We start from the raw sequence: 14889 nt of genomic DNA, 5'->3' as shown, positions 1-14889 counted from the left end.
CAGCTAAACCCTGAGCATGTGGGCAGGACTCACCAGCCAGACAACCAGGAAAGAATTCTCTGTAGTAACTCAGATCCCACCCTATCTAGTGTCCCATCACAGGCCATTGGCCACATATTTACCGCTAATAGTCAAAGATCAATTAATACATAATAGCATTATGATGTTTTTTGTCTTATTAAAAGACGGGGGGAGGGATAGCTCAGTGGTTTGAGCATTGGCCTGCTAAACCCAGGGTTGTGAGTTCAATCCTTGAGGGGGCCACTTAGGGATCTGGGGCAAAAATCAGTACTTGGTCCAGCTAGTGAAGGCAGGGGGCTGGACTCAATGATCTTTCAGGGTCCCTTCTAGTTCTATGAGACAGGTATATCTCCATATAGTATTATCTATCCCTTTTCTAATAGTTCCTAACATTGTTAGCTTTTTTGATTGCCACTGCACATTGAGCAGATGTTTTCAGAGAACTAAGCACTATTACCTACATAGGAAACAAAGTATCCATAACTTTATCAATTTAATAACTTTCAGTGTAGCTATTAATAATTTCAAAGTAAATTAATAAACAACAGAAATGTTCTTTACTGCATTTTGCTTTTATATTTTTAAGTTCTATCTCCCTTAAAGCACACAATTTAGTAACTGAAATCTTAACATTTTTTTCTGACAGTTTAGTTAATAATTTCTGAAACCTTTAAAAAAAGACATGTAACTGTGGTTTTTGTCCTCAGATTTCCCAGGTTTGCACAGTCTGTAAAGGCAATGTGCCCAAACTCTAGGCCCAGTCACCTCTTCTGCAGACAGTGTGTAGTACAGAGTTAAGGGAAGACATCTCAGTGAGGTTATCCTTCCAGTAACTCTGTGCAGAGAGCAGGTTCGTGGCCACTTGCGGAACATTCTGCATGGCTTGCCGACAAACCCTGCAGATCCCAGAGATATGCAGAAGGCCTGGCCCCTGGTGTTCCCTCCTTCCTCTTCTCTTCTTCCCCTTCTCCCCCCCCCCCACCCCTTCTCTGGCAGTGTGGCTATGCTTTCAGGACTTCTTCAGCTGGTGTCTGCCCCTGGAACCCTTTTTACATTGCTGAGATAGTGTCTAGGGACATATGATACAGTTTCTGGCTGGATTATACTTCCACTGTGAGCTCTGCTGGATTTCCTTTTGATTTGCAGAATTCCTCTTGCTAGCCCATATGATGTGCTTACTTTTCAGCTGAAAATCATAGGCTCTACCCAACTTCACTTATTTTCTGTAACATCTTATTTAAAGATGTTTTACTGCTGACACTGTACATGTGTTCCATTATGACAGAGATCCTTCCTCACTAACATGTGGAGTAGCAGGCTTTACTTGTATCATTTTAACCATGGTAGTTTTATTGTTTTTTATTAAAACTTGTTATTTCTTTTCTATAACATAGATCTTACCACATATTTCCATGATAAGTCTGATAATTTCTTCTTTCTGAAAGAGAGTATTCATTAATGTGTTACGTTTATTCTAATCCTAGGGCATGTTTTTCTTTTGTCTGAGCTGCTACTGCATATCCAAAACCTGCTGTACCATTTTTGCAGTTCTGCTATTTTACAGAGCAAATTATATTGCACTTAGGGACAATTATAAAGTGACTGGAACTCATAAATGTCACCAGCTGACAGGCGGCTATATCATGCCATCAGCTTCTAAATAGTACTCCTAGTTGAAGTCAACGAGGAGTCCAGTGGCACCTTAAAGACTAACAGATTTATTTGGGCATAAGCTTTCATGGGCATAAAACCCCACTTCTTCAGTTGAAGTCAGTTAGCTGTTCTTAAAAATCTACATAATATGTGGCCCAAAGTATTTACAATAAATTGCTCTTGACACTAATCATAGGTCTCAAGAGTTGTAACCTGTTGTTCACATCTCGGGTATTAAGTCCTTTAATGCACATTTAAAAAGAAAACCTTGCAAAGATAATGCAGTTTACTCTATGTGGTTATCTCAGAGACACATGGTCCATTATTTTATTATCCTAAAATAACTTGTTTGGATGTCTGAAACAAAACTATGTGGTCTAGACAATAGAAAGGTCATTACTACATGCCCCAGTCATTCCCATATGCATTTATATCCACCCATATTGTGCATTCTCAGCAAATTGCATGCAGAACAATGCCTGCTTCAGTCTATCACATGAAAGGGTTTTGAAACGCTCCATGTTTGGCCTGTGTAGATTCTTCAGGAAGTGGTATAGTTAGCAAAGTATTTCCACCACTCCAACCAGCAACAAGAATGACAACAACACAGCAGAACCTGTCTATGACACAAATTCCACCAATAAGATGATCATCTCCGGTGGAATTTGTGTTCTTCTTCCAAATGTATTGCTAATGTCCTGTCAGTGTGTCTCTGAATTCCAGATCAGCCCAATTTATAATAACTTAGTCAAACTCTGAAGCAGCAGGATCAGAATTTATTCAAATTAACAAAACATGCACAGTTTTTGCAACGGGTAAATTCTTGACTGTCATAAATCAATTAATGTACATACTTACAGTAAGACCAGGTTCACCTTTTCTTCCCACAAACCCCTAAGAATTTGTAGAATGAGATCAATTAATAAATGCTAGTTTGTCTCATTTCCATTCTGTAAAATTAAATAATGTAAAAAAGACATTTTACCGTTGGTCCTGCAGGTCCTGGTTCTCCAATATCTCCTTTGTCACCTTTCTTTCCTGGATCACCTTTCTCCCCATAATCTCCCTAATAGAATACAGCAGAGGAAAAAGTAGTGAAGTGCTAGAGACACATAATTGGAACTGTGCTTCCCCAGTTTTTGTTTTCTTTGTACTAGCACATGTCTTCCATACCAACCCATGGAAGAGCTCTATCTGTGCATTTGAGACTACTGGTCAATGGGCAGTTTGTACGTGAACCACTGCAGTAATTACTGTGGTGGCTGTATGTCAACCTAACATAGTTTCATAGTGTAGACGTGCCCTAAGTGTTTGCAGGTATTAAGTCCTTAGACTGCAAGCTCTCTTTAAAGTAGTGCTGGTCTTTTGTTTATCTGCATAAAACCAGGCACATCTAATAAGAAAAAAAATCCTTTATTAACACATAGGCTAGGATTTACCTTTGAGCCAGGGAGCCCATATCCCTCTGAACCCCTAGGTCCTGGTAAACCTGGAAGTCCTTGTTCTCCCTGAATACAACATGGAGAGTAAATTCAACTAAAAGTGATATTAAGTTATGGAAAAGATACATTCATGTAGTAACATTCTGTGTCATAGAGAAAGCCGAAGTCTTTGCATTATGTAATGAAACCAACAATTCAAAAGTGCTGCTCTTAAGTAGCAGTAATAACTAATGGGTTTGGATTTGGAGATTCCATCCATACACTAAAGATCCCACAATACTTTTTTGTAAAACAGGGGTTGGTGTATGGTGCACCAGTTGCCCTGCTGTATGTATATAGTTTTATAAAATGCTTTGTGATAGTGGCACTGTATTCAATATAACTGCCACCATGGAAACTGGACATTAAAAACAGTAATTTTTAGCTACATGTGGACTTCCTGAATGTACAGAAAATCCATTACATTGATAGAGGTTCACAAACCTTTCTGTTCCTTTTAATACAGGAATGTTAGTATTTTTTGACTGAGACATCATACTAAAGGCAGAACAACCCCACAACTCAGCTAAGCAGCCTTAAGCAGTCACAAGTGTTACATAACGGTAATGTGCATTTACAAAGCCCAAAGGAATGATAAACAGATGTCTCTATAGTGAAGCCCCACAGAAAGGAAGTAATTTGTCTACCTTAAAACACTTCTTCCACAGCCACAGGGAGTGCTACTACAGTGTACAATACCTTTAAGGCCTAATGAAGAGTCAGATCTGTTAGGGTATATCTACACTGCACTCTGAAGTGTGACTGCAGCATAAGTAGACGTAACCACACTAGCATGGTTAAAATTAGCAGTGTGGCCACAGCAGCACAGGTTTCAGCGCAGGCTGCATAAGCACAGTGAATAATCCACACCCCTGAGTGATGTAAGTGATACCAATCTAAGCGCTGGTGTAGACAGCGCTACGTCAAAGCTCTCCCACCAACGTAGCTACTGCCTCTCACGGGGGTGGAGAAATTAAGTCGATGGGAGAGCTCTCTCCCATTGGCTAGAGCGTCTTCACCAGACGCGCTACATTGGTGCAGCTGCACCATGGTAGCGCTTCTAGTGTAGACTAGCCCTTAAGTCACACAAAGTGTTCTCTACCACCTTTCCCCAGTTTCTGGGTTGTAGCAGTCATTTTTTTTAAAGTGACAGGGAAAAATAAGTGCTGGGACAGCCTGAGGCCATTCTAGGTTGCGATTCCCAGCTGAGATATGGAATTGCACTAACATAAACCTGAAGTAATGCTGTGGACCCCTGAAGTGCAATCTTAACCCCAGTGAAGTCAATGAGAGTTTTCCCATTGATTTCAATGGGACCAGGATTCCATACCAGGCCTCCGTTCCTGTTCTTTTGTAGATCAAACATTCTGGGGGGGGAGGAGGTAATCTGATCAGGGCTTTAGAGTAAACAGAAATATGATATTTTACATTTTTGTCATTTTTTAATAAAAAGAAAGCAAAAGGAATATTGATGCAATGTGGCCCAGTCAATGGCCACTCTTTATCAATGTTAATTACTGCAGACAGCAGTCACAGCTCTTTAGTTTTACTGACAGCTAGCTAAAATATTAGATTGGTTTAGAATGATACTAAAATGTGGATGGAACATGTTATGAAATGAAAATCACATATATACGTCTGACATTTTCCCATGAGAACATAAGCACAAGGCTTGAAGCAGATGCAGAAAAGTTATTTATGTTTCACTTTACCCCATTTCAAAGTTTTGTTTGTGTGTGCTCCTGCTAAAGTATGACTGGTTTGAAAATGGAAATGTCTGAGGCAAGACTCTGCTTCCGTAAGGCTCTCTTCCTGTAGCCTCAGACAAGGGAAGCAAAAGACAGCAGAGAAGGAAATAAGGACCTATGAAAATTACTAAAATGATAGTAGAGGGATTTACTTGCAGCATGAGTGTGTTAAACAGAAGGATCAATTAAGAGAGGACATAAATGGCACTGGAAGTTACATGTTGGTAAAATGGAATAAGCCAGTGCAAAGTGATATAATGTACATAGTAAAAGGACAGAAGGGTGAGTTTGTAGCATGACTAATGACAAGAGAATGACAGGTGTAAGATAAAGCTGGCTATGTGAAATGCGGCTATTTCCATTCATATGTTGAAGCCATTTACACCACTTAAGCCCAATGTGAAGAGGGGTACTGTGACAGGGTGATGGCTAGGAAACCCGGAGCGAGCCCTCTGTCATGCCAGCTCCAATCAGGAAAGGGGTATTGGAGCTGGCTGAGTAAGCCCAGGCCTAAGTGGCAAACGGGGAACAGCTGCTGGCCTCGTTAGCCAGGGGCTACATAAAGGCTGGCAGGCAGGAAGTCAGAGGGGAGAGGAAAGGGAGCAGTTGGGGAGCCAGAGGGTGCTCTCCCCTGCTGACTACAGAAGCTAGCAGTCCTAGAGGCTGCAAGCCTGATGCTGTCTGTAGCTCAGAACCGGCTCTAGGCACCAGCAAGGCAAGCACGTGCTTGGGCCGGCACAATTCCAGGGGTGGCATTCTGGCCATTTTTGGGGGGGCTTGGGCAGTTGCACTCTTGGGGCAGCAAATTTTTTGCTTGGGGTGGCAAAAAACCCAGAGCTGGCCCTGCTGTGGCTACAAGTTTGTGGGAACTTCTACTGTAAATAAAGAGCACAGGTGATTGCACCAAAGCAGAGTCTCTGGCTGGCTTGTGGGTGCAGAAATGGCAGATGATAGAGGGGCCCACCTGTGCCCTGTTACATATGGGGGTTTGTCCGGGAGCCTGAGCCAATGGATGTGGTTGGTGGTCTGGGGATGGAGGAGACCCTGCAATGGCTCGTAAAACAGCAGGAGCAGATGCAGAAGGCCCTGCAAGGCTTCCAGCTGTCCCACCAGGCTGAGAGATAGGCCTTGCTAACCTGGCAGGCAGAACAGCAGAAAAGCCTAGAGGACTTTATAAGAGAGCAGGCCAACATTCAGCAGCAACTCCTGCAACGAATGGTGAGTCCCGCAGTAAGGGATGGCACCTGGCCACCAGGCTTGGGACTCTGTAAAATGGGGTTGACAGGTGACTCTGATGCCTTACTTGGTATGTTCGAGCGGGTAGCCATGGGTGCCGGATGGGATAGGGCCACCTGGGCCCTATGGCTGGCTCCCTATCTGGTGGGAGAAGCTCAAGTGGCCTACATAGCCTTGAGTGAGGAACAGGCCAGGAATTATGAGATGGTGAGAGCGGCCATCCTAGACCAGGTGGGCCTGTTCGTGGAGAAATACAGCCAAAAGTTCCAGTCGGCCTGATGGATGGGGGCTGTTTGGCCTCTGGCACTTGCTCAGAGACTGATGGATGGGGCCACCTGCTGGCTGAGGCCTGAGATGCAAACGGTGGGGGAGATAATGGATGCCCTCATCCTAGAACAATTGCTACAGAGTCTCTCCGAGAATATATGAGTCTGGGTCAGACAACATCAGCCAAGTACGGTTGATGCAGCAGTACCGAGGCGTACACGGAGGCAGACGTTCCCCAAAGGGAGGGCTGACCCTATAAAGACCGAGAGTTGGGGAAGAAGCTGAGGGAACCCCTTCCTGGGAAAGGCCCCGAGAGGAAGGAGGAACCCTGAGGGGCTCCTAGTAGAGCTGGCATGATTGGTTGCTGACAGTGTGGGCGGCCAGGACATAAAAAGGGGGACTGCCCAGATATGGAATGTGGGTGGGCTGAATTTTTTGGCTGGACTAATGCTGGAGGGTGGACAAGGGGGTAGAGGCTGTCCACCTTCCCAGTGAGGGCAGAGAGGAAACCCCATAGGATACAGCTTCAGCCTGCTCACTCATCCAGAGGGGGCTGATAAAACTGCACTGGATAATTCCAGGTGCATGGATGGCCCTGGAGTGTACCTACGGGGACAGGAGACACTGCCCGGTGGTCCAGGTACCCCTAGAAGTGCAGGGCAACTTTAAATGGAAGCGGATCAGGGTAGTAGAGGGATTACCATGCCCTGTTGTGTTAGGTATGGACTGGGGCCCTCCCCCCAGAGGGAAAAGGAAAGGTTCCCCAAAGAAGGAGGCATGGACCCCTAGACTGAGAAGCCCCAGGGACGAAGAGGAGCCAGGTTCTCAGAGTAATGAACATGAGAACCCTAGACAACAGATCCCAGATAGGGTAGACCGAGGGAAAGGAGGTGCAGGGGAGATGGCCAGCCCAAGCCCCTTAGAGGGAGTAAAGGGGCAACTGGAGCTCCCCATGACGCAGCTCCAAGAGAAGAAACAGGGACCCCACTTGGTGGCTTGGGAGAACCTGGGGTGTCCAGCAGGAGGTCAGGATTGGCCTCGACCCACTACCGGAAGAAAAGGGGATAAAGGAGAAGGGATGCCTGCTGGGGTGTGATTGGTGTGAGGACCTGTGGGTGGCGGCAGAGCTATGGGGACATCCACCACCACCCCCCAACCAGTGTACTTTTTGCAGGTGGGGGATGAAGGAACCTCCAGGAGATGATGCTGGTGATCGCCCAAAAGAGGTGGAGAGGCTTACCCAGACGAACCCCACCGGAAGGGGGTGGAGAGGCCGAGGAATGACGAACCTGGTGGTTCATAAGGGGGGGAGGTATGTGACAGGGTGCTGGGTAGGAAACCCTGAGCCAGCCCTCTGTCACGCCAGCTCCAATCAGGAAAGGGGAATTGGAGCTGGGTGAGTAAGCCCAGGCCTAAACAGGGAACAGCTGCCAGCCTCGTTAGCCAGGGGCTACAGGAAGGAAGGAAGGAAGGAAGCCAGGGGGAGAGGAAAGGGAGGAGCCAGGGAGTTAAAGGCTGCTCTCCCCTGCTGGCTGAAGAAGCTAGCAGTCCCGGAGGCTGTAAGCCTGACGTTGTCTGTAGCTACAAAGTGGTGGGAACTTCTACTGTAAATAAAGAGCATGGGTGATTGCACCAAAGCAGAGGTCTCTGGCTGGCTTATGGGCGCAGAAGTGGCAGAAGATAGAGGGGCCCACCTGCACCCTGTTACAGGTACACATGGCATGGTTGCACAGTTTTGCCTCCAGACTGCCAGCGTGCCAGAGAGGTGCTTCAGTGCTGGCTCCACATAGACTGGTGTGGAGGAGGTCATTGCAGCTGGGCCAGGGAAGAAATTGAAAGATCAGCACTTATGCAGTTCTTGTGACCCCACTGAAGAGTCACAGAGAGTGCTCTTCTATCATTCCATCTGCTAGGCTGCAACAGTGGTTATGGAGGGGTGGCAGTTCAGCTCTGTGCCCTACCCAGAGACTGAGCAGGTGAATTCAATCATAGAATCATAGGACTGGAAGGGACTTTGAGGTCATCTATTCCAGTCCCTTGCTGCACTCATGGCAGGACTAAGCATTATCTAGACCATTGCTGATAGGAGTTTGTCTAACCTGCTCTTTAAAATCTCCAGTGATAGCTATTCCCTGTTTAGTACTCCATACAAAATCCAAGGAGGCTTTGTTCAAGAAATAGTGAATTTCATTCCTTATGAATGCCGAACATAAGGCCAAACACAATGCACAGTCAACCTGTGGAACTCCTTGCCAGAGGATGTTGTGAAGCCCAAGACACTAACAGAGTTCAAAAAAGAACTAGATAAGTTCATGAAGGATAAGTCCATCATTGGCTATTATCCAGGATGGTATCCCTAGCCTCTGTTTGCCAGATGCTGGGAATGGGCGACAGGGGATGGATCACTTGCTGATTACCTGTTCTGTTCATTCCCTCTGGGGCATCTGGCATTGGCCACTGTCAGAAGACAGGATAGTGGTCTAGATGGACCTTTGGTCTGACCCAGTATGGCCATTCTTATGTTCTTAAACCCTGCTCATGCAAGCAGTGCCATTAACACGAATAGGTCTTCTCACATGTATAAGGCAAGCAGGATTTACCTTTCAGTGAACATCAATAAAGATCACATTTTGTTAATTTAAAAATATTCAGTTATTTACCAGTTTGACCCACATACTATAATTCAACTAAAAATTGGCTATTTATTCTTACCTAGAAAGCAAATTATGCTTGTGCCATAATGCTGTTTGTCAGGTCCCTGACCCTAACTTCCTGCTAGAGCATTGATCAATAAATGCACCTTTAAATAAAATCTAGACTCTGAACTGATTGTGGATTTGGGCAAGATACACAGTGGCTTCTGCACAAAAACAGCAGCATTGACAGGGCTTTCCTATTATACTTTTATCAGATTTGTGTAACTGATCTCTTCTCCTATGCTCCATTCTCTCTACAAGCACAGAGTTCCACATAAGTAATAACTTCTTAGGTTGAAATTTGCTATTGCCCAAACAAAAAATGGGCACTGTACTTCTGAAAAAGATCAGTGATTGGCACCACTGAGGCACCAAGACAGATTTCAATGGATGGAGAAAACAGTTACTGGAGTGTCAAGACAAGTGCCACAGTGCTAAGAAAGAAAGATTAAAGACTTTAGTAATTTAAATGATTATATAATTCACTAATCATCCTGACACAACACACTGGACTCTACAAAATTCTAGGGCTAGCTGTGTATGTTCAGCCACATTATTATAGTAATTGTCTCAAATGCAAGGACAAAAATCTTATTTCAATAGCCCACATTATTAAATGTGTTTTTCAGTGGATCATAGTCACCACCTTAAAAACCCTCAGTAGTAAAACTATTACCGCACATCTCAAAAATACTGCATGTTTTGAATTTATCTCACAATGGGATAGAGGCAACATTTAAAGTTGTGTACATACATGACTACTCCTCTAGAGAATGTTTTGGCTACCTTTTAGCTACCGAAGTAGGGAACACACTCAGATTCTTTCTCCTGTAACTGAAAAAATGTGGATTTGCACAAATACTCTATATATTCTGCAGATTATTTTTCCTGCATTTTAGATGCATTTCAACCACTGAAACATTTCCACTTGGTTTGGCTAATCTCCTTGCTATAGCTAAACCCACTGTAACCACAAGATTTAGTCAGATACATTCCACATAATATATTCTGGAACCATTGCCAAATGGGAACAGAAGGTGCATTTCTCAACACAGCTATGCCAGTGCACCTCGTCACTGGGGCTTAATCCTGCAAAATGCTGAACATGCTATTTTTGAAACAGCAAAGCATTTAAGTATACACTTAAGCGTGTATGTACTCCCATTGATTTAGAAGATAAAGATTGGCACTTGTGGTGTTCTCCATTAAGGCCCTGGCCATTAAAAACTTGCTTCCCTACCTTTGTTCATAGCAGCCAGGTTGTTAACCCTCAAAGTGTATTACAAGGTTCACTTTGCTCCCCCACTCATAAGTGATGGCTGGGGCTTGATACCGGGAGCGGGGAGAGGGATTGTGCCAGAGGCAGGTTAACTTCTGTTATATTTATGATGTCTCTGGGTTATTTGATTTAATCTGGGGATAAATGACAGGTCTGTCAGTGTATTTTTAAAATATGGTAAAGGGTGCTCAGAGCAATGAATGGACACCCAGGCCTGCCGACAGAAATTCTGGGCCCCTGTCACTTCTGGGACTGCCTACACAGGCCCGCGGAGCCTAGAGCGGTCTTACGCACGTAGGTGCCCTGTGGCCCACCTGGGCGATTTAAAAGGGCCCGATGAGCCCGGCCGCCGCTGCTGCAACGGCGGCGGCCAGGGGCTCCCGGGCCTTTTTAAATCACCCAGGCCCCTGGGCAATTGCCCCTTTTGCCCCGCATGTCCAGGGGCCTGTGGACACCCTCTTATTATAGAGTATTACAAATCCAAATAAATAAATAGCATCTTGTAAAACTGAGACTTACTTTTCGTGGTTAAAAAGTATTAATCGGACAGCAGACATAATTCAGATTAATTTAGGTGACCAATCACACACCACAAATAACAAAAGGTGAATAGTTGAAGTAAATAATTCATAAACAACCCATCAACTTAGGGGTTAAATTCACAACTAATATTCACAGAGATTAATTTAACTGGCTACATTAAAACTGCCCTCTACACTGAATTTACGCACAACAAAAAAGAAACAAGGAATCTCTGCAAAAGACTATTTTAAATAGAGAATTCTTGGCTATACATCATGTTAAATTTGGTTACCTTGCTTCCTTGTATGCTATCCCCTTGAGGGCCAGGTGGACCTGGCAAACCCTTCTGTCCCACAGCTCCCTGTTAAGAATTGTGCAGCAAAAAGAGAAGAATTAGTTTGAGGACTCTCAATTACTAACATTACTCTTAATCAACACACATTTACCACAAGCAAAAATAAGAGTAGAAGCATTTTAAAACTGTAAGGGCTTATCTACACTAGCATGCTAAATCGGCACTGCTCTCCTGTGGACTTCAGTACTCCACCTCCCCGAGAGGCGGAAGCTAAATCCGTGGGAGAGTGTCTCCTTCTGACATAGGGTGGTGTAGACCCCAGGTTAGGTCGATGTAAGCTACGTCGCTCAAGGAGGTGATTTTTTCACATCCGTGAGTGACATAATTTGCATCGACTTAAGCAGCAGTGTAGACCAGGCCTAAGATTCTGACCCTGATTTTCCTCTGGTTGACACTGTTTACACTGAGGTAGTTCTTGAGTTCAGTAGTTACTCCTGTATACACCACGGTAACCAAGGGGATAACTCATCCCAAAGTTTTAAAGAATGAATTATACCAATGAAGCTGAGCCTGATTTTCCACTGTACAAAGTGGATGTAAAACATTCTGATGGGGTAGCATTGTATGCTTGTTCTACACCCATGTGCAACTGAATACACAAGGGGCAAAGCAGTGGAGATATCAGATCCTCTGTAAACACAACGGGTGCGCTGTCGTGCACATTAACCTGTTGTGTGTCACCAGGGCCGGCTCCAGCATTTCTGACGGAGGAAAAAAAAAAAAAAAAGCCGCGATAGGCGGCGGCAGTTCAGCGGCAGGTCCTTCGCTCCTAGAGGGAGTAAGGGACCTGCCGCCCCCGAATTGCCGCAGGTGCCGCCCCTCTCCCTTGGCCGCCCCAAGCACCTGCTTGTTAAGCTGGTGCCTGGAGCCGGCCCTGTGTGTCACATGTCCAGGTATGCCAAAAGTCACTATTGTGACACATCTGGTGGGGCCTGGGCATGCTGATTCAGAGTCACATTCTGCCTGGTCCTTACACAGTGGGGGAGAAAGATGTAAGGGCCAGGAAGAACTGCAGCCCTTGTGCTTTAGGAAATACAAGGGCTGTTCTCTCCCTATTTCCCTGGGGTCTCTCAATACATAGAATCATAGAATCAAATTGTCTTAGTCCATCTTACTATTTTGTTGTTTCTCCAATACAGTAAATGGAGTATCTCCAATGTTGTGTGAAGTGCCAGTATTCAGCAGATACTATTTAGAAGTGCTGCATAACTCAGATGTCTTAAGAATCTTTATATGCAGCTGTTTAGCTCATGAATCTTCCAGCTGTTAGCGAACACTGAAAAGTAGTTGCTGTGGTTTGTGGCAAGAGATGTGCAAGGTTGTACACAGATTTATTTTTAGTTTGAGTTTGTATAAAATATAGCATGTTGGTGAAAAGACTATTTTGAGACTTGGGTAGAACATGCTTCAATCAGGGCCACAACATTCTTAAGATAAAATGATTTTCCTCTTTCCATTTAAAACAATTTTTTAATTCTGTTACTCCTTATTAAGTTTAGTGTACGTAGTATATTTTCTGACACTAGTTTTTGCTGGTAATTTTTGTTCTCAATCCATATATTACTATTTTAAAATATAGTTTGCCGTGTTGTTGTAGCCATGTTGGTCCCAGGATATTAGAGAGAGAAAGTAGGTGAGGTAATATATCTTTTATTCATTAATGTGATGACTTGGGTTTAGATTTAATTGGGCAAGAATTGCTGGTGTGTATATATATATATATATATATATATATACACACTTTAAAAAAGCCTCCTCAAAGGAAACTCCTAAAAAGAAACAGCACAGAAATAAACAGAAGCAAACACAGTCTGTGTTACTAAATTTAATTAGCGGCTTTATTGGTTTGATTATCTATTCAATTTTAGGCCCCAATCTCACAAACACCTGCATGTGTGCTTAACTTTAATCATATGAGTAGTCCCATTGAACTCAATGGGATTCATCACATGCATAAATAGGTACAGGATCAGGGCCTTTATCTTTTAGGCATGATTCTGATCTCAGTCATACCAGTGCAAATCCAGTAGTCAAAGAAGTTACACCAGTGTAGGTGAGGTCATGTCAGGTCTCAAGCATCCATAAAGATCACAAATCTACAAAATGGATTCTGACAAACCTTTGGACCAGATATTCCTATTCCCCTAGGCCCAGAAGGTCCTGGCAGTCCCCTTGCTCCAAGCTCTCCCTGAAAAGAGAGACATAAATCAGTTATCATCTAGTAACTTAACTCATGAACTGATATACTTGAGGTAGTGACCATTCTTTCATTTAGAACTTGATTATTGTATTGTATTTATTATACATTCCTGAAAAAATCAAGGATGAGACAGTCAATCCAGCTTATATGATATCTTAAAACATACATAAATCTAAGTGTATGCTTAACAATTCCATTTAAGATAAAAAAACAAAATGGGAATAATTGTACATAAAAATTACCAGGGATTTGAGTCAGAAACTATATATGCTAAAACACAGATCCTATGACAGCTGTTCAACATCTTAACTAAAATTTCTTGGTTTCAATTCAGTTCCTAACTGACAAAGGTCCATACCACCCAAACCACCATTACAGCTGGTACTTATTTGCTGCTTTGTCTGTCACAAAGGAATGAATAGGCTTGAAGAAGGTTATACTAAGTTTTTGCCTCCTACTCGGGAACTCTGCAGGACAGACTTGAATCACACCGGTGGGTTGCTGTAGACATTTATACTTTTATACTGTCTGTGATGTACCTATTCTAAAATTAAAGGACTTCAGTATCCAGGGCTGTCAAATCAACACCTTTTGTGAGAAATAAATACATTTATCAACAGTTTTCATTCAGATAGAAGATTAAACCATCCATTTATTTTAACAGTATTGCTGAACTTGTTATGCATACCCTCATTTCTTTTTGCAAGGGGTTCTTTTACTGGTGGAAGCGGCGCGGGTGAGTGGGGGCCGCGATCGGCCGAACCTGCCGCATCAGCAGGTAAATAAACTGGCCCGGCCCACCAGGGTGCTTACCCTGGTGAGTCGTGTGCCAAACGTTGCCGACCCCTGAGAGAACATTTCAGTCTACATGTACTTGCTTAAAAAAAAAATGTTGACATGGCCTGTAGAGGGAGCACCTGCATTAGGATAACCAATGTTACACTGATTCACAGAGGAGGCTTGCAAATCCATGTATCATCATCAGTAGATGGGTGAAAGAGGGTGTGACATCAAGTTGGCTAAAACAGGAGGAAAACAAATTTACAGTGTTTTCATTCTCTAGCTTTACTTTGTCTCCTTGGTGATTTTCCATAATTAAACTCCTCTCTCCAAAATTCAACAACTGGTTCTATTTGAAATACTCCAGATCCAATCTTTAGTAGGAAACTACTTCATTATGGATTGTCTTTCTGTAGTCATAATACTCCATTTCCTATTTCCTGGTAGTGTTTTGTGTACCCCTAACAAGTGCCAGAGATACATATGTGTGTTTGTAAATGTTAAAATGTGCCTGAACCAAAAGTCCAGATCTGAAGGACTTTGGGATGTTTGAAACCTCAGTGCAAGTGATGTGATGGTCTTATTGGCCTGAGTTTGAGTTCAAGTTCATCATATCACCCGTGAGTGGCATAACTATAGGTGAGCTATGCA

The 14889-nt window shown here is 43.6% G+C and overlaps 1 protein-coding gene across 1 annotated transcript in view; it reads right to left on the bottom strand.

Moving 5' to 3' along the window:
* The window catches only part of COL28A1 (collagen type XXVIII alpha 1 chain), a 141510-nt gene that overhangs the window by 23529 nt on the left and 103092 nt on the right, over positions 1-14889 (bottom strand). Inside the window, exons 25-30 of the mRNA XM_065398455.1 lie at positions 13378-13446; positions 11196-11264; positions 3114-3182; positions 2660-2740; positions 2533-2568; positions 1423-1459 (exon numbers count right to left, since the gene is read on the bottom strand). Coding sequence (XP_065254527.1) covers positions 1423-1459; positions 2533-2568; positions 2660-2740; positions 3114-3182; positions 11196-11264; positions 13378-13446 — 361 coding nt within the window. The remainder of the gene's footprint in view (positions 1-1422; positions 1460-2532; positions 2569-2659; positions 2741-3113; positions 3183-11195; positions 11265-13377; positions 13447-14889) is intronic.

This window comes from Emys orbicularis, chromosome 2 (genome assembly GCF_028017835.1).
Source record: "Emys orbicularis isolate rEmyOrb1 chromosome 2, rEmyOrb1.hap1, whole genome shotgun sequence".
In the NCBI taxonomy this organism is placed as follows: domain Eukaryota; kingdom Metazoa; phylum Chordata; order Testudines; family Emydidae; genus Emys; species Emys orbicularis.
This window is presented reverse-complemented; position numbering and strand designations above follow the sequence as displayed.